This window comes from Scyliorhinus torazame, chromosome 2 (assembly GCF_047496885.1).
Source record: "Scyliorhinus torazame isolate Kashiwa2021f chromosome 2, sScyTor2.1, whole genome shotgun sequence".
Taxonomy (NCBI): domain Eukaryota; kingdom Metazoa; phylum Chordata; class Chondrichthyes; order Carcharhiniformes; family Scyliorhinidae; genus Scyliorhinus; species Scyliorhinus torazame.
The window spans coordinates 386,135,782-386,159,485 of record NC_092708.1 but is presented as its reverse complement, the minus strand read 5'-3'; the positions used below and the strand labels follow the sequence as shown (position 1 = coordinate 386,159,485).

General features: G+C 50.3%; 1 protein-coding gene across 3 annotated transcripts in view; it reads left to right on the top strand.

Annotated features, from left to right (window-relative positions):
• gtf2a1 (general transcription factor IIA, 1) overlaps window positions 1-23,704 on the top strand; it is a 132,618-nt gene that overhangs the window by 21,218 nt on the left and 87,696 nt on the right. The window contains exon 1 of one of the 3 annotated variants that reach the window (XM_072493750.1): window positions 9,628-9,878. The exons of 1 other annotated variant lie outside the window; for it this stretch is intronic. In XM_072493750.1, the coding sequence (XP_072349851.1) occupies window positions 9,849-9,878 (30 nt within the window). In that variant the 5' untranslated portion in view covers window positions 9,628-9,848. Of the gene's footprint in view, window positions 1-9,627; window positions 9,879-15,154; window positions 15,318-23,704 lie in introns of those variants that run through there. One more of the 3 variants, XM_072493760.1, reaches the window with a different exon arrangement.

Genomic DNA, 23,704 nt, shown 5'->3' with positions numbered 1-23,704 from the left:
CTGTACTGTTTTTTGACAAAATGTCAGAAGGTCTGGAGTGAAAAGCTGCCTGTTTCTCTGCTTTTTGCAAACTTTCCACCCTTTCAAAAGTTCTTCACTGACTGGACAGCACGTTGGGACATCCTGAGATTGCGAAAGGCACTTCATAATTGCAAATTTTTGCTTTCCTATCCACAGTCTTGTTAGCTGGACTGTAAAGGTGGGCGACTTCCGTGAATCGTTGTATATTCTGCAGTTGATATTGTAAACAGCTCCTTTGCAGTGTTGTGAATTAATTCTGCCGACTGAGGTTGGTTTGCATTAAATTTGCAGTTGTGTCAGCGTTTCACAAAGCAGCCCTCTGCCCGCTGGTGCCACAGGTGCAGTATCATCAACAGATACACTTGAAACTGCCAGCTGTTTTCAGCCGCCTACCCAACAGGATCATGTGGGTGTTTGGGTGAATTGTAAATAAGGCTCAAATTAAAGGCAGGGTAGGTGGCTGTTTGTGAATGTAATCAATGAAGGTTGCACAGTCTAAGACTGTCTGTACACCAGAGAGCTGAGGACGTTCAGTCAATAGGTGTGTTCGAAACAAGGATCAATAGATTCCCGGGCACTCAGGGAATCAAGGAATATGGGGTAAGGTTGAAGAAATTTGCTAAGACAGTTGATCGGCCGTGCTTTTATTGAATGGAGAAGCAGGCTCGGGGGCCATAAGCCAAGTAACAGCAACAACTTTTGTATTTAAGTAGCACCTTTAAGACAGCAAACTATCCCAAGTTGCTTCATGGGAGAGTCATTAGACACTGAACCACAGGTGGCGATATTAGGACTGTAATTGAACGCTTGGTCAATCCAGCTCAGTCTTAAATAGCAGCTTAACGCACGAGAGAGAGAGATAAAGAGACAGAGAAGCCGAAGGAGCAACATAGAAAATCTGTGGCACAGAAAGAGGCAATTTGGTTCATCTGGTCTTTATCGGCCAAAAAAGAGCTATTCAATCAAATCCCATTTTCCAATGTTGGGCAAAGTCGAACGAAGTTCAGGAAGAAAGGAACTTGAATTTATACAGCACTGTATCACATGCTTGGGACATTCCAAAAGACGGTCAGGATTTTCCCTGGGGCTTCTGAATTTCACTGTCAGTCTTGAATGGAGGTCAATAGCTTATAATTGCGGAAAGCAGTCACGCTTTGTCATTTTCTCCAAATTAGCCAATTAATGGCCAGAGCATAGGCTGGCCATCCAATTAAAGGCAGCGAGCAGGCTCTCAAAGCAGGAAGGCCAATAGGAGAATCTCCAGTTTGCAAGCAGCAGCAATAGGGAGTTGACGTTCCAAGATGGAGGCACCTTATCCATAGAATCCCTCCAGTGCAGAAGGAGGCCATTCGGCCCATTGAGTCTGCCCCTGACCCTTTGAAAGACCACCCTACCTAGGTCCAATCTCTTGCCCTATTCCTGCAACCCCACCCGAAGGGGCATTTAGCTTGACCAATCCACTTAACCTGCACGTCTTTGGACTGTGGGAGGAAACCGGAGCACCCGGAAGAAACCCTCGCAGACACGGGGAGAACATGGAAACTCCACGCAGACAGTTACCCGTGGCTGGAATGGAACCCGGGTCTCTGGAGCTGTGAGGCAGCAGTGCTAACCACTGTGCCGCCCACCTCTCCAACTTTTGAGACCTAAAATAAAAAAGCCCTCAGAAGGGGGTGGCCAGTGGAATCCCCCTGCAGCTGGAGGCAGGTGAGGTAAGAAGGCACTTGGCCTAGAGCTCAGGTCTGCAGAGTAGAGCTAGGTAGCAACATGTAAGGACATGTCATGGAGTCCTCGCCATACCTTGACATTCTACTGTAAATGTGTACGTAGATCAGGAAATTTAATAACGACGTCCTGGTAACTACTACAAGGCTGTTTAATGGGTCTAAGCGGTACACACCACAGGTAGAGACAACCTAACAAAACTCACTGAAACACGGAACCTAAAGGCCAATTGGAAAATCCCAGCCCGCCACTGCTCTGGGCTCCATTTGGGGCTAAAAGATCCTTTTCATACAAGTAATGGATTACTATTGGGCAAAAATTGAAAGAACCTTCAGAAGAAAAGGACTGAAATTTACGTATTTATCATATCCTTGGAGGGGGACAGATAGCGTAATTGGCTAGATAGTAGCTTGGGAACCCCCAACGTCATTGGTCCAATTCCCGTCTCAGCTAAGGTAAACTTTGGACCTGCCTCCTTGACTGCCCCACTCTTGATGTGGAGTAGTGCCCTTCAAGTTATATAACCAATTAATAGTGAGAGATGCCCACCGTCCCTCTGGGAGGCTGGCTAATTACCTACCTACCATATCCTTGGAATATCCCAAAAGACCTTCTAACTGATGGATTACTAGTGCAGTATCCAAAACCTTAATTGTAACACTCCTTTTAATCATAGAACAGAACAACACAGGAGGCCATTTGGAGCATCGAGTCTGTACTAACCCTTTCCAGTTAGCCTCACTCTATCGCTCTTTCCCCATGTCTCTACAATTATTTTACTCCTTGAAGTATTTACCCAATTCCTTTTCGAAGGCTGCTATTAAATCTGTTTCTGTCACCCTATTAGGCAGCACATTCCAAATCCTGACCACTCGCTGTTTTCCTCACGTGCTTTTAATTTTGGTTCTTTTGCCAAACACTTTGGGCGGGATTCTCCACTCCCACGCCGAAGTGACCGCGCCGTCGTGGACGCCGTCGAGGTTCGTGACGGCGCAGAACGGCCCCGATCCCGACCGATTCAGGCCCTGACAATGGGCCAGTATCGGGGCCGCGTCATCTACACGCGCCAGGCCTTGTTGCCCGCGTAAAAACGGCGCCGCATAGATGACGCGGCTGGCGCCGCATAACGGACGTCATCCGCGCATGCATGGTTGCCGTCCTCTCTAAGTCCGCCCCGCCAGAAGATGGGGGACGGATCTTGCGGGGCCGCGGAAGGAAGGCGGTCCTCCTTCAGAGAGGACGGCCCGACGATCGGTGGGCACCGATCGCGGGCCACCCCACATTCCAGGTGAAGCCCGGTGCAGGATCCCCCCTCGCCCCCCCCACAGGCCGCCCCCCCCCCAGCGTTCACGCACCGCCCACGACTGCAGCGACCAGGTGTGGACGGCGCCGGGGGGAACCCGCCGTTTTGGCCTGGCCGCTCGGCCCATCTGGGCCTGAGAATAGCGGGGGTGCCGGAGAATCGCCATTTTGGGTGTCTCCGGCGATTCTCCGGCCTGCGGCCCGCGGAACTCGACCGGGCCGTTCCCGCCGCTTGGGAGAATCGCGGGAGGGCGTCGGACCGGCGTCCCCGGAAATTTTGGCGACCCAGGCAATTCTCTCAACCGGCGTGGGAGTGGAGAATCGCGCCCTTTAACTCTGAGCGCCTTGGTTAATGATCCTCCACCCATTGGGAAAAGGTACTCTTTATTAACTCGATTTAACACCTCAATGTATTTAAATTCCTCTATTAAATTTCCTCTTCCTCTGCTCTGCTCTGAGCAGAACAACACCAGTTTCTCCAGCCTGTCCATGCGGAAGTCCCTTCGTATCTGGAAAGGCTCTTTCCATCCTTCCTAAAGTATGGTGCCCAGAACTGAACGCAAGACACTAGGTGCGGCCAATCTAGTGTTTCATACACATTCAGCATAACTTCCTTGCTTTTCTACTTCTCGCCTCTATTCATAAAGCCAAGGAAAACATCAGCTTTCTAAACTATGTAGAGGGACAGGAAGTATTGAGGAAGCAAGGGGGCTGCAGAAGGATTTGGACAAGCTAGGAGAGTGGGCAGTGAAGTGGCAAATGAAATACAATGTGGAAAAGTGTGAGGAACCTTGGAAGGAGGAATTTAGGCATAGACTATTTTCTAAATGGGGAAATGTTTAGGAAATCAGAAGCACAAAGGGACTTGGGAGTCCTTGTTCACGATACTCTTAAGGTTAACGTGTAGGTTCAGTTGGCAGTTAAGAAGGCAAATGCAATGTTAATTCTGCTCCTATGTCTTATTCACGTTGAGAGGGCTAGAATACAAGACCAGGGATGTACTTCTGAGGCTATATAAGGCTCTGGTCAGACCCCATTTGGAGTATTGTGAGCAGTTTTGGGCCCCGTATCTAAGGAAGGATGTGCTGGCCTTGGAAAGGGTCCAGAGGAGGTTCACAAGAATGATCCCTGGAATGAAGAACTTGTCGTATGAGGAACGGTTGAGGACTCTGGGTCTGTACTTGTTAGAGTTCAGAAGGATGAGGGGGGATCTTATTGAAACTTACAGGATACTGTGAGGCCTGGATGGAGTGGACGTGGAGAGGATGTTTCCACTTGTAGGAAAAACTAGAACCAGAGGACACCATCTTAAACTAAAGGGACGATCCTTTAAAACAGAGGTGAGGAGGCATTTCTTCAGCCAGAGGGTGGTGAATCTGTGGAACTCTTTGCCGCAGAAGACTGTGGAGGCCAAATCACTGAGTGTCTTTAAGACAGAGATTGATAGGTTCTTGATTAATAAGGGGATCAGGGGTTATGGGGAGAAGGCAGGAGAATGGGGATGAGAAAATATCAGCCATGATTGAATGGCGGAGCAGACTTGATGGCCCGAGTGGCCTAATTCTGCTCCTATGTCTTATGGTCTTATGGTCTAACCACTTTGCGAACCTGTCCTGACAGTTTTGAAGATTTAAATCTTGTGGTCAGACTTGAATCCACAAAAGGTTTAGCGTGCTAGCACTTGAGCTAAGCTGACACTGAGGCTGCACGGTTGGAACATGGGAAAGATTTATGGATGGGAAACCCAAGGTTTCCCCCCCAGCTTTAATCCCGGGAGCCGGGCTCATTGAAAGGCTGCCACCCTGTCAGCCTATAACGCAAGGCCGCATTGGCTGGGCAACGCTTAGGAGGTTGAGTGTTGGGGGGAAGAGAAGGGATGGCGTTGGGACAAACCGTGGTTGGGGTGAGATCGTGAGGGTGATCGGACAGTTTGCAGTGGCTGTTGGGCAGACTATGGGGATGGGGGTGTGGGGTGTGGTGGTTTACAAGATAGTTTTTGGAGCCAAGAGGAAGCACACCTGCCCCACCAACCCACATGCAGTGCTGTAAAGCCATATATCGCCTTTCTCGCTCCTTTCACTTGCTGGGATTCCTGAGGCCGATCAACATGAGATAAAATAGAGAGTTTGCTTGAATGGAAGCCCGCACAGGCTCCTGGCAAACTGTTATTCCCCACTTCCACCCACCCCCCGGGAGTGGATTGGCCAGCCCATCTCCATTAACTCTGGAAGGAGGTAAATTCAAGGCAAATTGGATTTGGATTTGTAATATAAACCATTTAAACTTCTCATTCAAACCTAACAATTTGGGGATGTTCAAATTACCTCCTTGGACTCAGTGTGGACTTAATTTTATACTTGACCTGTAAGTGTTCGCTGAAAGTGAGTGCTCTTTCATGACTATCATCTTTGGTGTTGAATCATCTTGAGTTCTAGAGAAAGGCCATTGTCCTGAGACATTAACTCTGTCTCTCTTTTAGCAATCTGTCTCACCTGCTGAGTGTTTCCTGTCATTTGTTTGGTTTTTATTTCATCTTTGGGCTCAATGAACACAAACATTTACCTGGGCATTAACAAATTTGCAGCCCTCTCGCCCCACAAGCATGAGATCCTGCATTAAACTAAAAAGAACATTAGAAAATATGAGCAAGAGTAAGCCATTTGGCCCTCCAAACCAGCTTCCTGTCTACCCTCTCCACCCCCCGCTATAAACCTTGACACCCCCCCTATAGTGCAGCAATCTGTCTAAATCAGCCTTGCATTTTTTCAATGCCGAGTCTTCACTGCTCTTTGGAGTAGATTCATTTCCAAAGGTTCATTTGTGAACAATAACACCCAGATCATTAGCCTGCTCTTTGCTGATAACTTGATTCTCCAAAATGTTTCAAAAAGCTGATAAAGCGTCATCAACCTGAAATATTAACTGATTCACTCTCCACAGATGCCGCTTGGTATTCAAAGCAGAAAGTGCTGGAAATAGCCAGCAAGTCAGGCAGCATCTATGCAGAGAGAGGGAGTAGCAGAGGTTGGGTTGATGAGCTTTCATCAGAACTGTTCTGTTTCTCTCTCCACAGATGCTGCCAGACCGGCTTAGCATTTTCAATATTTTCTGTTTTTGATATTGTTGCTGCTACGTATTCCCTATTTTTTTAATTTCAGGCTGCCAGCCTGTGCAGTTTTTGGTTTCAAATCTATGGGCGCGAAACGAAACAGAGTCCTGCGTCGGGCGCATTTAGCCAGGTGTTTCCCAAGGTTGGCAGCGTCGAGAATGACCCCGCTATTAAACAGGACTCTACTTCATTTCTGGGCCTCGGTGAGGTAGCCTGGCGAAGGGCCCCCTGAGTCCAAGATCGGGGGGGGGGGGGTGGGGGGGGGCATTTCTCTGGACCCCCCCACCGCGGCCTGCGGACCCCCTCAATGACCCAACTTACCAATAAAGGGTCATAGAGCCGCGTGCACCCCCACCTCATGAGGGCAGGGCATCCCCGGCATGTTGCCACCTTGGCACTGTCACCCGGTCAGTCCCACCCTGAACTCTTGCGATATTTACTGGCCTCGTCGCGTCCCGTGTCGGACACGGTGGGGCCGATAGATCGCGATCCATGTCTCCTTCGGTGACTGCCCCTCTCACCATTGGGAACAGTTTCTTGTCATACCAAAACCCTTGGTGATTTTGAACACCTCTATGAAACGTCTGCTTACTCTTCTGCTCCAAGAAGAAGAATCCAGCTTTCCTAATCTTTCCACATCAATGGTCTGGATTTTCCAGGCCCTCTGTGGTGGGACCTGCCATGGGAGATTCGGCAGCCCAGCCAGAGGTCTATTTGCTTTTAGCAGGACCACACGATCCCGGTGGCGGGCCGGGCTGGAAAATCTCACCCAATGTCTCTCATTCCGGTAAATCCCGTCTGCACCCCATCCCAAGGCTTGACTGGGGCTTTAGGGAACATGTCAGATTTTTTTTTGAAGTCGTCGGTTACCGATTGTTAGTTCTCCTGACAGATGTGGATAGTAGGAAGCAGCGAAATGCCACCATGTGATGAAGCCAACAAGCCCTGTAAGCATTGTCAGCACGGGGTGGGAGTGGAGAGAAGAAATTAATATATCCGGGTGGCACGGTGAGGCAGTGGTTAGTGCTGCTGCCTCACGGCGCCGAGGACCCGGGTTCGATCCCTTCCCCAGGTCGCTGTCGGTGTGGAGTTTGCACATTCTCCCCGTATCTGCATGGGTCTCACCCCCACAACCCAAAGATGTGCAGGGTAGGTGGATTGGCCACGCTAAATTGCCCCTTGATTGGAAAAAGAAATTGAATTGGGTACTTAAATTTATATACAAAAAGAAATTAATATATCAGTGAAGCATTATCAGTGAAAAATGTCGAAAGGCGCCTGCTGGGATTTTGCCCCCCCCCCCCCTATCTTTCATTGAGCCATGCTGTGTGTGGAACGCTATCCTGAACTTATTAAAGACGTTATAGAACCACATAAAGTCAAAAGGAATACAGGATCTGCTTTTAGGCATTGCTATGCTAAGTTAGCTGTGGCTCAGTTGGTAGCGTACTTCCTGTTGAATCCCAAGGTTGTAGGTTCAAGTCCCACTCCCAGAAATTTGAGTACAAAAAAATCCAGGCTAACTCTCCATTATTGTGTTGAATGCAGTGCTGCACTGTTGGAGGTATTCCCTTTTAAATCAGCTGGTAACATGAGACCACTCTCTGTCATCTTTGAGGTGGACATGCAAGATCCCATCGCATTGTTTGAAAGAAGAATAGGGGAGTTATCCCTGGTGTATTGGCCAATATCTATCCCTCAAGCAACATCATGAAAACATCATTCTCAAATTGCTGTCTGTGCGGCCTACAAAATGTGTTTCTTACATTCCACAGTGACCAGTGACTATGCTTCAAGACTTCTGTCTTACAACACCAGGTTAAAGTCCAACAGGTTTATTTGACTCACCTGATGAAGGAGCTGCACTCCGAAAGCTAGTGATTCCAAATAAACCAGTTGGACTTTAACCTGGTGTTGTAAGACTTCTTGCTATGCTTCAAAGGTAATTGGCTGGAAAGTGCTTTAGGTAATCCTGAGGTAAGATGTGACTGCCCTTTGACGCCAAGGCACCATTTGACCACATGTGACATCAAGAGCTGAAGCCAAAGTGAATCTGGGTGCTAACTCTCCACTTGGCTGGGCCTATGCCTATCATAGAGGAAGATGCTTGTGTTTGTTGGAGGCCGATCATCTCAGCCCCAGGGCATCGCTACAGTAGTCTCCTGGGGTAGTGTCCTCGGCCTAACCATTTTCAGCTGCTTTGTCAATGACCTTCCCTCTAACGTAAGGTCAGAAGTTGGATGTTCACATGGTGTTCAATGTCATTTGTAACGTCACAGATAATGAAGCTGTCCAGACCTGCATAGAGCGAGGCCTAGTCGAGTCAGTCTTGGGCTGATTCATGGCAAGTAACACCCACACCACACAAGTGTCAGGCAATAGTCTTCTCCAACAAGAAGACTGATTATCTCCCCATGACATTCAATTGCATTGCCATTGCTGAATTCCCCATCAACATCCTGGAGGGGGTTACCTTTCTTTAGAAATATTTTTATTAAAGGCATATATACATAGAAATATCAGAAAACCACAGATATAGAAAGGGCTGGATTCTCCGACCCCCACCTCGGAGAATGTCGGGGACTGGCGTGACTCGACGGGTCCCGGGGCCGCCCGGATTCTCCGGCCTGCGATGGGCCGAGTTCCCGCCTGTTTTTGCCGGGTCCTGCCGGCGTAAATCAAGGTAGGTCCCTACCGGCGGGACCCAGCTCTGTGGGCGGCCTCCGGGACCGTCGCATTATTCACCCTGGGGTAACACGGACTGCAACTGGATGCAGTTGTACTGGAAAGTAGACACCAAACTTAGACGTTAGTTCAATACGTTTTATTGAACTTCTGTAGCAGTGCACACAGCTTGCTGTGGGTTGACACTCTACTAATCTAAATGTGCTAACAATAACTAACTAGACCAGACTAGCTCTGAGCCACGTGTAGAAGGTGCTGACTGATATATACACCTTGACTGTCACTACAGTTGTCACCAGTGGAAAGAGGCAGAGTGCTGATGCCTCATGTGTTTTATTGTGGGGGAACCCCCCTCTAGTGTTCTGCCTGGTGATTGGTTGCGTTCTGTCCTGTGTGTTGATTGGCTATACTGGGTGTCTGTGACTGCCTGTCTGTATCTCATTATGTGCATGAGTGCCTATCATGACTATTACAAGCGCGTCTTTCAGGAGTGGAGGAACTGTCGGCATTCTATTCTATTTTGCCAGCAGTTTCTGCCCTTGCTGCGCCAGGAACAGGGGTTTCCCGGCTGTGCGCGCGCCAGGCGAGAGCGGTGACAGACTACAACTCCCGGCGGCCTCTGCGGGGCCCAGAGACCCGGATGCTCCCTGTCTCTTGCCCACCTTCCTTCCCTGCGTCTCGCGGGTTGGATGTGGTGTGCGCGCGGCCGCGGGGGAGGGGAGCGCTGACGCGACGCCTCATTTGCGCGACCCTCCCTATAGCGGCAATTGAAGCTCCATTCGGCAGTATATAAGCGCTCGTTGGAAGAGGACGGACGGCTTTCCCAAGCCCGCTCCCGGCAGCACCGCCAAAACAACCCCCTCACCAAAATAACAATAATTAATTACCGTCTTTTATTTATTTTTTAAAAAAAAAGAAAATAACCTTTTTCCTTGACAAAAAAAAAAAAAAAAAAAAAATCCCCAACCGATCGGGATATTTCATTTAAATTCTCCTCTGTATCCACATGGCGAGTTCGGCCAACTCAAACCCGGTGGTAAGATTTTTTTTTGTGTGTTTGAGTGCGGTTGTTTTTTTTTCTATCCTCCGAAATAAAAGCGACTTTAAGATGGGATCCATTTTATATAATTTATGAAGAAGTAAAACCTGGTGTTTCCTTCTCTTTCTCCCCCCCCCCCCCCCCGGCCCCTCACTCCCAGGCTGCAAGGGGAGCGTTGCTTTTAAAATAAACATCTTTATTTTTAAAAAAAAAAGGTGAAAAAACAATCCTTTTCGTCTTCCTGGAGGGGGGGAGGGAGGGAAAAGAAATCGGCCACACACAAAAAAAACTTCAGCAGGACGTGGTTGGAATTGGAAAGAGACGAAATTAAAATGATGTCGGTCGTCTTATTTTTTTTTTTGTTTCGAAGAAGAAAAATAAGACCCCCCCCCCCCCCCCCCAGTCTCTCTTTCTCTCCCCCCCCCCCCCCTCTCCTACCCCTGTAGTTTTTATTTAATTTAACTGGACTCAAGCAAGCAAAGAAAAACAAATGCCTCCCCACAGGGTTGTGGAGTTGGGAGTTTGACTGTTTCTTTTAATTGGGTTCGGGGGGAGGGGGGGGGGGGGGGAGGAAACAAACATTCATCACTCTTCCCCCTCACTCCAAATCTCCCTTCTCTCTACATTAACTTCTGGTGCTTGCTAAAAGTGGCCTGAGAAAGAAGAGGGGGAGAAATTGTGGTGGTGGTGGTGTGGTGTTTGGGGGGGGGGGGGGCGGGAGGGATTATTCAGCTGAGAGGCTCCTGGTGTGTTTGTGTACTTGATAATAAAAAGAAAACTCTAAATCCGCCAGGTGATTTAATCTGAAGATGACTAAATTCACGAGCCGATTGGAAGTTTGAAGCCGAGGAAATCAACCCCCCCCCCTCTCCAACAAGGTTTTTTTTTTGGGGGGGGGGGGGGGGGAAGATTTCAACCTGTTTCTGACCCTCCAGTTCTTTCAAAAATTAATCTTTGAAGATTAATATATCGTTTTTGTTTCTAAAATCCAACTGGAAAAGGGAGTAAAGCCCTGGCACCAACACACACACTGGGATCCCCCAGAGGAACACTGGGAGATGGAGGCTGATGAACCATTTTGTTATCTGGGTGTGTGTGTGTGTCGCTGGTCTGGTGGAAGGAGTGAGGGAGGCTTTCTCCTTCTCCTGGGCCCCCACTCGCCCCATCGCGGGCAGATTTTGTTTTGTTGTTTGGGGGGGGAGGGGAGAGAGGCCGTGCCTAGTTTCTGTTCCGTAAGCTCCTGCACGGGGGAAGGCGGTGGCCGGCCGGTCGGCCTGCCTTCTCTCCCTCGCTCTCGTCCTCGGCTGCCCGGCCTGCCTCTATTATAATCTCGGCCGCCTGACGGGGGATGTGCTTGCCAGCCCTACGTCAGCAAGCGAGGCGGGGGCAGGAGGAGGGAGAGGGAGGGAGGCTCCACAAACAGCGGCCAGGCCCAATCTAAACAACCTCGCTTCAGTCCCCCCCCCCCCCCCCCCCCCCGTCTCTTCAGTCTCCCCCCCCCCCCCGTCTCTTCAGTCCCCCCCCCCCCCGTCTCTTCTCGTCCCCCCCCCCTCCGTCTCTTCTCCCCCCCCTCCGTCTCTTCTCTCCCCCCCCCCCTCCGTCTCTTCTCCCCCCCCCTCCGTCTCTTCTCCCCCCCCCTCCGTCTCTTCTCCCCCCCCCCTCCGTCTCTTTTCTCCGTCTCTTCTCCCCCCCTCCCGTCTCTTCTCCCCCCCCCGTCTCTTCTCCCCCCCCCTCCGTCTCTTCTCCCCCCCCCCCTCCGTCTCTTTTCTCCGTCTCTTCTCCCCCCCTCCCGTCTCTTCTCCCCCCCCCCCGTCTCTTCTCCCCCCCCTCCGTCTCTTCTCCCCCCCCCCCTCCGTCTCTTTTCTCCGTCTCTTCTCCCCCCCTCCCGTCTCTTCTCCCCCCCCCCGTCTCTTCTCCCCCCCCCCCCTCCGTCTCTTCTCCCCCCCCCTCCGTCTCTTCTCCCCCCCCTCCGTCTCTTCTCCCCCCCCCCTCCGTCTCTTTTCTCCGTCTCTTCTCCCCCCCTCCCGTCTCTTCTCCCCCCCCCCCGTCTCTTCTCTCCCCCCCCCCCTCCGTCTCTTCTCCCCCCCCCTCCGTCTCTTCTCCCCCCCCCTCCGTCTCTTCTCCCCCCCCCTCCGTCTCTTTTCTCCGTCTCTTCTCCCCCCCCTCCCGTCTCTTCTCCCCCCCCCCGTCTCTTCTCCCCCCCCTCCGTCTCTTCTCCCCCCCCCCCCTCCGTCTCTTTTCTCCGTCTCTTCTCCCCCCCTCCCGTCTCTTCTCCCCCCCCCCGTCTCTTCTCCCCCCCCTCCGTCTCTTCTCCCCCCCCCCCTCCGTCTCTTTTCTCCGTCTCTTCTCCCCCCCTCCCGTCTCTTCTCCCCCCCCCCCGTCTCTTCTCCCCCCCCCCCGTCTCTTCTCCCCCCCCCCCGTCTCTTCTCCCCCCCTCCCGTCTCTTCTCCCCCCCTCCCGTCTCTTCTCCCCCCCTCCCGTCTCTTCTCCCCCCCATCCCGTCTCTTCTCCCCCCCTCCCGTCTCTTCTCCCCCCCTCCCGTCTCTTCTCCCCCCCCTCCCGTCTCTTCTCCCCCCCCTCCCGTCTCTTCTCCCCCCCCCCCCCTCTCTCCCCCCCTCCCGTCTCTTCTCCCCCCCTCCCGTCTCTTCTCCCCCCCTCCCGCCTCTTCTCCCCCCCTCCCGCCTCTTCTCCCCCCCTCCCGCCTCTTCTCCCCCCCTCCCGCCTCTTCTCCCCCCCTCCCGTCTCTTCTCCCCCCCTCCCGTCTCTTCTCCCCCCCTCCCGTCTCTTCTCCCCCCCCTCCCGTCTCTTCTCCCCCCCCGTCTCTTCTCCCCCCCCCTGTCTCTTCTCCCCCCCCTCCCGTCTTCTCCCCCCCCCTCCCGTCTTCTCCCCCCCCTCCCGTCTTCTCCCCCCCCTCCCGTCTTCTCCCCCCCCCCTCCCGTCTTCTCCCCCCCCCCTCCCGTCTTCTCCCCCCCCCCTCCCGTCTTCTCCCCCCCCCTCCCGTCTTCTCCCCCCCCCTCCCGTCTTCTCCCCCCCCCCTCCCGTCTTCTCCCCCCCCCCTCCCGTCTTCTCCCCCCCCCTCCCGTCTTCTCCCCCCCCCCCTCCCGTCTTCTCCCCCCCCTCCCGTCTTCTCCCCCCCCCTCCCGTCTTCTCCCCCCCCTCCCGTCTTCTCCCCCCCCCCCTCCCGTCTTCTCCCCCCCCCCTCCCGTCTCTCCCCCCCCCTCCCGTCTCTCCCCCCCCTCCCGTCTCTCCCCCCCCTCCCGTCTCTCCCCCCCCTCCCGTCTCTCCCCCCCCTCCCGTCTCTCCCCCCCCCCTCCCGTCTCTTTTCCCCCCCTTCCGTCTCTTTTCCCCCCCTTCCGTCTCTTTTCCCCCCCTTCCGTCTCTTTTCCCCCCCTTCCGTCTCTTTTCCCCCCCTCCGTCTCTTTTCCCCCCCTTCCGTCCCCCCCTCCGTCTCTTTTCCCCCCCTTCCGTCTCTTTTCCCCCCCTTCCGTCTCTTTTCCCCCCTTCCGTCTCTTTTCCCCCCTTCCGTCTCTTTTCCCCCCTTCCGTCTCTTTTCCCCCCCTTCCGTCTCTTTTCCCCCCTTCCGTCTCTTTTCCCCCCCTTCCGTCTCTTTCCCCCCCCCCTTCCGTCTCTTTTCCCCCCCTTCCGTCTCTTTTCCCCCCCTTCCGTCTCTTTTCCCCCCCTTCCGTCTCTTTTCCCCCCCTTCCGTCTCTTTTCCCCCCCTTCCGTCTCTTTTCCCCCCCTTCCGTCTCTTTTCCCCCCCCTTCCGTCTCTTTTCCCCCCCTTCCGTCTCTTTTCCCCCCCTTCCGTCTCTTTTCCCCCCCTTCCGTCTCTTTTCCCCCCCCTTCCGTCTCTTTTCCCCCCCCCTTCCGTCTCTTTTCCCCCCCCTTCCGTCTCTTTTCCCCCCCTTCCGTCTCTTTTCCCCCCCTTCCGTCTCTTTTCCCCCCCTTCCGTCTCTTTTCCCCCCCTTCCATCTCTTTTCCCCCCCTTCCGTCTCTTTTCCCCCCCTTCCGTCTCTTTTCCCCCCCTTCCGTCTCTTTTCCCCCCCTTCCGTCTCTTTTCCCCCCCTTCCGTCTCTTTTCCCCCCCTTCCGTCTCTTTTCCCCCCCTTCCGTCTCTTTCCCCCCCCTTCCGTCTCTTCCCCCCCCTTCCGTCTCTTTCCCCCCCCTTCCGTCTCTTTCCCCCCCCTTCCGTCTCTTTCCCCCCCCTTCCGTCTCTTTCTCCCCCCCTTCCGTCTCTTTCTCCCCCCTTCCGTCTCTTTCCCCCCCTTCCGTCTCTTTCCCCCCCTTCCGTCTCTTTCCCCCCCTTCCGTCTCTTTCCCCCCCCCCCCTTCCGTCTCTTTCCCCCCCCCCCCCTTCCGTCTCTTTCCCCCCCCCCTTCCGTCTCTTTCCCCCCCCCTTCCGTCTCTTTCCCCCCCCCCTTCCGTCTCTTTTCCCCCCCCCTTCCGTCTCTTTTCTCCCCCCCCCTTCCGTCTCTTTCCCCCCCTTCCGTCTCTTTCCCCCCCCCTTCCGTCTCTTTCCCCCCCCCCTTCCGTCTCTTTCCCCCCCCCTTCCGTCTCTTTCCCCCCCCCTTCCGTCTCTTTCCCCCCCCCCCTTCCGTCTCTTTCCCCCCCCCCTTCCGTCTCTTTCCCCCCCCTTCCGTCTCTTTCCCCCCCCTTCCGTCTCTTTCCCCCCCCCTTCCGTCTCTTCCCCCCCCCTTCCGTCTCTTCCCCCCCCCTTCCGTCTCTTTCCCCCCCCCCTTCCGTCTCTTTCCCCCCCCCTTCCGTCTCTTTCCCCCCCCCTTCCGTCTCTTTCCCCCCCCTTCCGTCTCTTTCCCCCCCCCTTCCGTCTCTTTCCCCCCCCTTCCGTCTCTTTCCCCCCCCCTTCCGTCTCTTTCCCCCCCCCTTCCGTCTCTTTCCCCCCCCCTTCCGTCTCTTTCCCCCCCCCTTCCGTCTCTTTCCCCCCCCCTTCCGTCTCTTTCCCCCCCCCTTCCGTCTCTTCCCCCCCCCTTCCGTCTCTTCCCCCCCCCTTCCGTCTCTTCCCCCCCCCTTCCGTCTCTTCCCCCCGTCGCCCCCCCTTCCGTCTCTTCCCCCCCCCCCCCCTTCCGTCTCTTCCCCCCCCCCTTCCGTCTCTTTTCTCCCCCCCCCCCCCTTCCGTCTCTTTCCCCCCCCCTTCAGTCTCCCGCAGTCCATAATTGTGCAGGTTAGGTGGATTGGCCATGATCAATTGCCCCATAGTGTCCAAAGGTTAGGTGGGGTTGTGGGGATAGGGCAGTGGGGTGAGGTAGGGTGCTCTTTTGGAGGGTCAGTGCAGACTCGATGAGCCGAATGGCCTCCTGCACTGTAGGGGTTCTTTAGTTTTAAGCACAATGGGCCAAATGCCTTCCTTGTTTTGTGTGATTGACATGATACTGGCAAGTTATGGAATTCTACTATTAGTGAATATCCAGAGCTCTCTGGCAGGTGAGAATCGTTATCTTAATTTACACAAGCCGATGTAGCATTGAGAAAGATAGTTGTCACATTTATTGTCATTTTCCTAACACCTTGCCAGTTTCAGTGGTTGAACTTTTAATGCCACCCTTGTGCTGCTTTAAATTCTTGGCACTTTCAGAAGAATAAAACCTGTTTTGTAATTTTAAACACAAATTCTAGAAATGCTTGGGCAGCATTTATGAAGAGATGAGTAAGTTAATTTAGAAGTATAACCCTTTGTCAGAACTGGAAGGAGCAGGAACGCAAGTGGATCATTTAGTCCCTTGGTCTGTTCTTCCACTTAATTAGATCATGCAGGATTTGTACTCCAATCCGCCTGCCTGCCTTTGCTCCACGTCCCTTGACACAATCCGCCTGCCTGCCTTTACTCCACGTCCCTTGACACCCTTGCCTAACAAAACTCTATTGATTTCCGTATCATAAATTTGAATTGGCCTAGCGTCTGCAACCTTCTAGGTGTGGCAGGCAGCTCCAGATTTCCAGTATTGTTTGCTCTTCATGTCCTAACTCGCAGCAAGTCTTGCTCTTCTATCGCCCCAATCCTTGTTGACCTTCCTTGCTTCCCGATAAAGCAATGCCTTGACTTTAAAATTCTCATTCTTCTTTTCAAATTCCTCCATGGCCTTGCCTTCACTATCTCTGCAATCACCTTGAGCCCCACAACTCTCTGAAATATCTGTGCTATTCTGTGCATTCCCAATTTTAACCATTCCACAGTTGTGGCTGTATCTTCCGTTGTCCAGGCCAAAGCTTTGGGTCTCTTGCATCTCTCCACCTCTTTCTTTCTACCCTAAGACATTGCTCAAAACTTACCTCTTTGGCCAGGCTTTTGCCACCTGACCTATTATCTCCTTATGTAGTCCGTTGTCATACTTCAAACCATAGAATTACTACAGTGCAGAGGATGCCATCAGCTCATCAAGTCTGCACTTGCCCTCTGAAAGGGCATCCTACCTAGGTCCACTCACCCACCCTATCCCTGTAACCCATAACCCAACCTAATCTGCACATCTTTGGAGACTAAGGGCCAATTTAGCATGGCAATCCACCTAACCTGCACATCTTTGGATTGTGGGAGGAAACCGGAGCACCCGGAGGAAACCCACGCAGCCACTAAGAACATGCAAACTCCACACACACACACTTTGTATGATAACACTGCTGTGATGCACTTTGGGACATTTTAATTAAAGACGTTATATAAAACAAAGTTGTTATGCCCTAGGTTGTTATTTACGTATATGGACACAGTCCCCATGCTCAACATTTCTTAATCTATCCCGTTAATAAAATATTGAATTTTGTCTTTCTCTGATCTAAAGTGGATGGCCTCACGCTGCCATGTTGACTCCACTGGTCATGGTTCTGCCCACTCAACCTACCTATGTTCCTTTGAAGCATCTATTTCCATCTACAAAACTTGGTGCCAAGTGTCACCAGAAACTCTGGTTACACAGCTGTATATTGCTTCAGCTATTACAGTGAAAAGCTGAGACTCCAAAAGGTCCCTGGGAATTGCCACTTAACGACCCAAAGAACCCTTTATTCCTACTGTCTTCTACCTCCTAACTAATGGCCAACCCTATCAGAGGGCACTGAATTAGAGGTAGGTAGGAACATTATGGAATGTCTTCAAGATGCCCTTATTGGTATCCATAGATACTCAATTAGTTTCTTAGTAATGCCATCAAAAAATCAACAAGATTAGTTCGATATTTCCACATTGCTACTTGCATATCAAACCAGTCATTTTGAATCTCCATGTCCATCAAGTATAGAATTCAATGAGGATAAAGCACAACCAATGTGATTCCACTATAGAAACATAGAAAATAGGAGCAGGAGGAGACCAAACCACCCTTCGAGCCAGCTTCGCCATTCATTATGATCATGGCTGATCAACCAACTCAATAGCCGAATCTGCCTTGTTTTGGCCTCAACTTTTTTGGTGTTAGCGAATTCCATAGTTGCCACTCTCTGGGTGATGAAATTTCTCTTAATCTCCATTTTGAATGCCCTATCCTGTATGCTCAGACTGTGACCTCTGGTTCTGGACACGCCCAACAAGGAACGTTCTTTCTGCATCTACCCTGCCTAGTCCTGTTAGGATTTTGCAGGTGTCTTAGATCCCCCTGCAGAACTCCAGCGAATACAATCCTAACCGATTCAATATCTCCTCATACGTCAGTCTGCCATCCCAGGAATCAGTCTGGTAAACATTCGCTCGATAGCAAGAGCATCCTTCCTCGACATATTTGTCAAATTAGAGGTTTTTAGGTGCCGTAGTGCCAATTCTCTTGCTTCTAAGCTGCCACTGAGAATGCATTTTTCACTTTTTACATATAAACCTGTATGTCATGCTGGATAATTTTATTCTGCCATCCTATTGGAAGTAGATTTTCCTCCGACTGAGTTCTTGCATCTTGAGGTGAAAAACCTCTTTTCCTTTATTTAGCACAGTGGTTAGCATTGCTGCCTCACAGCGTCAGGGACTCTGGTTCAATTCCTGCCTTAGGTGACTCTGTGTGGAGTTTGTACTTTCTCCCCGTGTCTGCGTGGTGTCCGATTTCCTCCCACAGTCCACGGATGTGCAGGTTAGGTGGATTAGCAATGCAAAATTGCCCCTTAGCGTCCAAAAGGTTAAGTGGGGTTAGGGGTCTACCTAGGTAGGTTGCTCGACCCTGGCGTCGGTGCGGACCCGATGGGCCAAATGGCCGCCTCCTGTACTGTAGGGGTTCAATGATTCACTGGAGGGAAGAGGGAGGGAGGGAGGTGGTTGTGGAGGAAGAGGCAGGATGATATTGATCTGCTTAGTAGATTTAGCCTGTTTCCATCATCCCTGTTTTCTGAGGTTTAACAATTTATTCATGCTCTTTTAATTGCTCTGGTAGTAACAACAGCTACCATGTGCCTGTGTTAACTGCCTTCAACACATAAAGGAATGTGTTGGCAGTACGGTGGTTAGCACAGTTGCTTCACAGCTCCAGGGTCCCAGTTTCGATTCCCAGTTTGGGTTACTGTCTGTGCGGAGTCTGCATGTTCTCCCTGTGTCTGCGTGGGTTTCCTCCGGGTGCTCCGGTTTCCTCCCACAGTCCAAAGATGTGCAGATTAGATAGATTGGCCATGCTAAATTGCCCTAGTGTCCAAAAAGATTGAGTGGGTTTGCTGGGTTATGGAGCTAGGGTGGAGGCATGGGTTTAAGTAAGGTGCTCTTTATAAGGGCCGGGTGCAGAAGCGATGGGCCGAATGGCCACCTGCACTGTAAATTCTATGATTCATTAGGATTTGAATCATAGAATCCCTACAGTGCAGAAGGAGGCCATTCGGCCCATCGAGCCTGCACCGGCCCATGGAAAGCTCACCCTATTTAACCCTACACCTTCACCCTATCCCAGTAACCTGTCCTAACCTTTTGGACACGAGGGGCAATTTAGCATGGCTAATCCACCTAACCTGCACATCTTTGGACTGGGAGGAAACAGGAGCACCCGGAGGAAACGCACGCAGTCACAAGGAGAAAGTGCAAACTCCACACAAACAGGCACCTGAGGTCGGAATTGAGCCCAGGTCCCTGGAGCTGTGAGGCAGCAGTACTAGCCACCGTGCTGCCCTTTGTCTTGACGACTGTGCTAACTGCTCACTATTGCTTTAACTCTCGATTCCCAGACTATATTAAAATGACATCAAAATGTTCCATTCATCTCTAAGTCCCACTTTAAATCTAGTTATTATCATTGTCTCTACCTCTGAGCACTTTGTTTACTACTCCTTGAATTATTCTCTTAACTTCAGGTGTCTTAAGAAAATCTTTCTGTCCTAATTCCCTGGTTATCTGGACTGTAACTTGTATACTTTAGGAAGCCTGCCTCTTTGCAGCTCCCGCCCTGTCCAGTCTTTCTTCTGGCAGAGTTGAGAGATGTTCACTCCGTTAGATCCTGTCCAACTGCCCACAAATTCAGCTAAAACTAAAACTTTCTCTCCGCACAAGGTTCTAATTGCTAAGCAACATCCACATGTTTATGCCTTTAAACACAGTTGGAACTTAACCAACCCCCACACATGCAAACACCTTTGTCCAACCTAAATCTAACTACAGGTTTTATCCTTCTGGGTGCAGAAACATTAGTTTAAACCCACTTAAAACTATACCTTATTTCTAATGTTTACTAATACAAATATGAATCACTTAAAACTATCTTTATTTTTCTAACAAAGGACAAAAAAAGCTGGGGTCAGATGCAAAGTGCTGAATATTATAGAAAACCTATAAATAGTCATTTGGTAGCACATAACTTGAGTATTGCTGAAAAAAGGGACATCTTTTGTAGAAGCTTATCCTTAAAAGTGAATAATTCACCAGGCCTGCATGAGATCCTGCGCCACTAATGGGAGAATTGGTGAGGTTTAAACCTACATTTTTCAATCCTTTCTATGCAGCAGGAAATTTGCACACAGTAAGCCCTCACAAATAGCAATTGATAATGACCAGATCACCCATGTTTGTGATGGTTTAAAAAAAAATTGAGTACCCAATTATTTTTTTCCAATTAAAGGTCAGTTTAGCGTGGCCAATTCACCTCCTTGCACATCTTTGTTGGTTGTAGGGGTGAGACCCACGCAGACACGGGGAGAATGCATTTTTGTGTTGTTAATTGAGGGATAAATATTGCCCAGGACACCCAGGAAAACCCCTTGCTCCTCTTGGAAATAGTGCCACAGGATCTTTTGTGTCCACCTGAGGCCTCGGTTTAACGTTTCATGAAATGAAAATCGCTTATTGTCACGAGTAGGCTTCAATGAAGTTACTGTGAAAAGCCCCTAGTCGCCACATTCTGGCGCCTGTTCGGGGAGGCTGGTACGGGAATCGAACCGTGCTGCTGGCCTGCCTTGGTCTGCTTTATAAGCCAGCGATTTAGCCCAGTGTGCTAAAACAGCCTCTGGTCTTCTGTGTGAATACATTTTCAGCAATATCTAATCTTTCCATTTAAAACATGCTAATATGTGAAAGGAGATTTACATTTTATGCTTTTGTGAAAATCTGATTTGTGAAAGTGTTAATTCATATGCATTGTTCACTGGATGTTACAGAATAGTATTTTTGTCTTATGCCTGTAGAGTGCAGTTTGCAATCTGCTGTGCCTTAATTTAGTTGCATCATCATCAAAATGATTGTGTTGTTTGAAGTGGTCCGATAAGTAAATGCAAAGTGGTGTTAAAATTGCTGAAATATTACTGGAACATTATTCATATTCCTGAAGTTGGTGTAAAATGTTGGAGTAGGTCCTTAGGATCTTAGGGTGTTAGTCATTATGTAATTAGAAATGTTGGCAAATTGATTGTCGTCAAACGCCTACGACAAGACTGGGGAGTTTTACTCACGTACCCATTTCCTCATTGTATCTTGCTGCAGATAAATGTGCCCTCCATTTAAAACTTCCATGCAAAATGAAAATTTTGATGGTAAAGGAGAGAGTGGGTGATGAGAGTAAGGCATGATGGAGGAGAGGAGGGAGATTGGCAGGGAAATGAAATGTGAATGAGAAGAGGGATGGCGAAGCAAACTGAGTTCTTCTACTGGCAATGCTCTCTTCCATTTCATTAGGCACAGGCTTTTACTTCAGCCTGAGTGTGGATTGGGGGCGACTTCCTTCTCCATCAGGCAGGGGAAAAGGATCATCTCTCTTTTTTCCTGTCCAGGTTCCGATTTCCTGCACTAATGGAATGAGTTATGAGCTGTTCTTTGAATTTTTCTTCTGGTGGTTTATGGCAAAATGGTGATTTCAGTGTGGCTTTGTTGGATTTTACTTTGTGAGGGGCGACATGCATTGAGCAGCACAGAGTGGGATTTTACTTTTGGTGGAACGTAGAGGACTCCCAAGGCCTTCAATATAGCAAAGCAGGGGAAATCGCTGGAATGCCCAGAGCCTCCTTTCCTTTCTTGGTATTGGTAAAATAGATAAATGGGCTTAAAGTGATGGGCTTGGTTAATATTGAATCAAGAGTAGGGAAGGCAATTACTGATGCTATATACTGCCTGAACTCGCCAAACACAGAATCAGCAGCTGCAAAAACTTCCCTCTTCTGTACAAGAATAAGGGCAATCGCAGTGATTGGAACAACTGTCGCAGCATCTTTCTGCTGAGCACGGTTGGAAAGGTAGTTGCGTTTGTTGGATTGCAGATCCTGGCTGAACACATTTATCCCGTGTCCTAGTGTGGTTTCAGAACCAGAAAATTCACAATCAACAAGATCTTCAGTCCAACAGCTCCAAGAGAACTGCTGTGGCTAAGGAAATCATTAACCTCATCAAGGTCCTCGATCATGTGAGCAGAGTTGGTTCATTTAAGCTGCTGAAGAAATCTGGCTGCCCACCAAAGCTGCTCAGTGTGATCGCCTCCCGTAATCTGTGACCACGTCGTTTAAGTAGCTTTAGTACTTTATCTATGATATGTAATCAAGAAATTAGGGAAACAATCTCGCAGTTTGGAATTAACTAAAAATCAGTTATGAAAAGTCAATAAAGAGGGGAGCTGTAAGAAATGGCACCTTTTGAGAATTGGCAGGCATAGCATTGTGATTGCCTGACAGAAAGTTGTTTCTTTTCTTTCTCTCTTTGGAAAAGAAACAGTCCTTAGCAGCCAGGCACAGAGATAAAAGCCAAGGGGGATGGTGCTCACAGGAATTTTGTGTCAGTTTCCTGATGCAAGCTTTGATGTTGACATTCCCGAGCTGACGAGCTGTGGTCTTGTAGCCTTTTACCAAGACAAGTTTCTGGCTGGAGTTAACAAATGGCACCTAGCATGAGATGAACTGAAAAATGACCTTGAGGTAAAGTGATGGCTGGGGGAGGAGACTCCTTGGGTACCTGTCCTCTGGTTGATGGCCAGATGGGATCGATCAAGTGATTGACCTCAGATCAACTACCAGACCCTAGAAATAGAGCATATAAATGGGTGCTCTGAAGGAAGACAGCAGCCTTCTTCTGATGGAGGTCGACAACCGAAGAGTGAGGAAAACCAGGGGGAGGGAAGAGCATCTCAACACTTTGGACAGTAGAAGGCTGCCACCACCAGCTACACAGATCAACACAGCCTCTGTGCCATCCCGTTGTTTCTGCTCCAGGGTTGGTAAACCATTCTCACCTGTCATGGATAATGTGCTTTTCCTATCTGGTTTAAAAAAAAAAATTTAGAGTACCCAATTATTTTTTTCCAATTAAGGGGCAATTTAGCATGGTCAATCCACCTACTCTGCACATCTTTGCATTGTGGGAGTGAGACCCACGCAGACACGGGGAGAATGTGGAAACTCCACACACAGTGACCCGGGATCGAACCTGGGTCCTTGGCGCCGTAAGGCAGCAGTGCTAACCACTGCATCACTGTGTCGCCTTCCTATCTAGTTTGTGCGTCATTTTAAAAGAGTTGCTTCTTAATAAACTACTTTAAAATCGCTTATGTTCTTGACTCTAGCAATCTGTGATTCCCATACTGAAATCAATCTTGCAAGTAAGCACTCATTACTAATCCAACAATGTCTGCTGATTCAGTCACATTCATTGGGTGAATGCCTACGGCCTACCCAAAGACCATCTGTCAATGAACTGGCCACTGGGTCATGCTCTGCTGGGTGTCCTTAACTCTGCTACAAGGCTACCTATCAGCAAGACACAAAGACGTTGAAGATTGACGCAGACAACTGGGACAGGGCTGCTGACAGTTGGGGCCCCGAGAGGCTGACTGTTTGGAGTGGCATCGGAAGAGGTGAGAGTAACGGAAAGCTCAGCTGGCTGAGAAGAGGGCCGAGAGAAAACAGAGGCTAGCAAATTCTAAACCTTCTCCGTCCACTGTCCACTCTGAATCTCTGGAATTCTCTACCACAGAGGGTTGCGAATGTTCCATTGTTTTTACAAAATATATATTTTAATTCAAATTTTTACATTTTTTCAACAAAACTCCCCCCACTTACAGAAATAAGAAAAAAAACAAAGAACACATAAATAAACATCTTATAGCTCTGTCACGTATTCCCCCAATATACAAGCCCCCCATTAAACGATAATAAACACAGTAGTAAACCCCATGTACCCCCCCCCCCCGGATTGCTACTGTCCACCTCCTAACGCTCCGTTAGAAAGTCTAGGAACGGTTGCCACCGTCTGAAGAACCCTTGTACAGATCCTCTTAAGGCAAATTTTACCCTCTCCAATCCAATTTAATAAACCCTGCCATGTCGTTGATCCAGGCTTCCACGCTTGGGGGCCTCCCATCCTTCCACTGTAGCAGAATCCTCCGCCGGGCTACCAGGGACGCAAAGGCCAGAATACTGGCCTCTTTCGCCTCCTGCACTCCCGG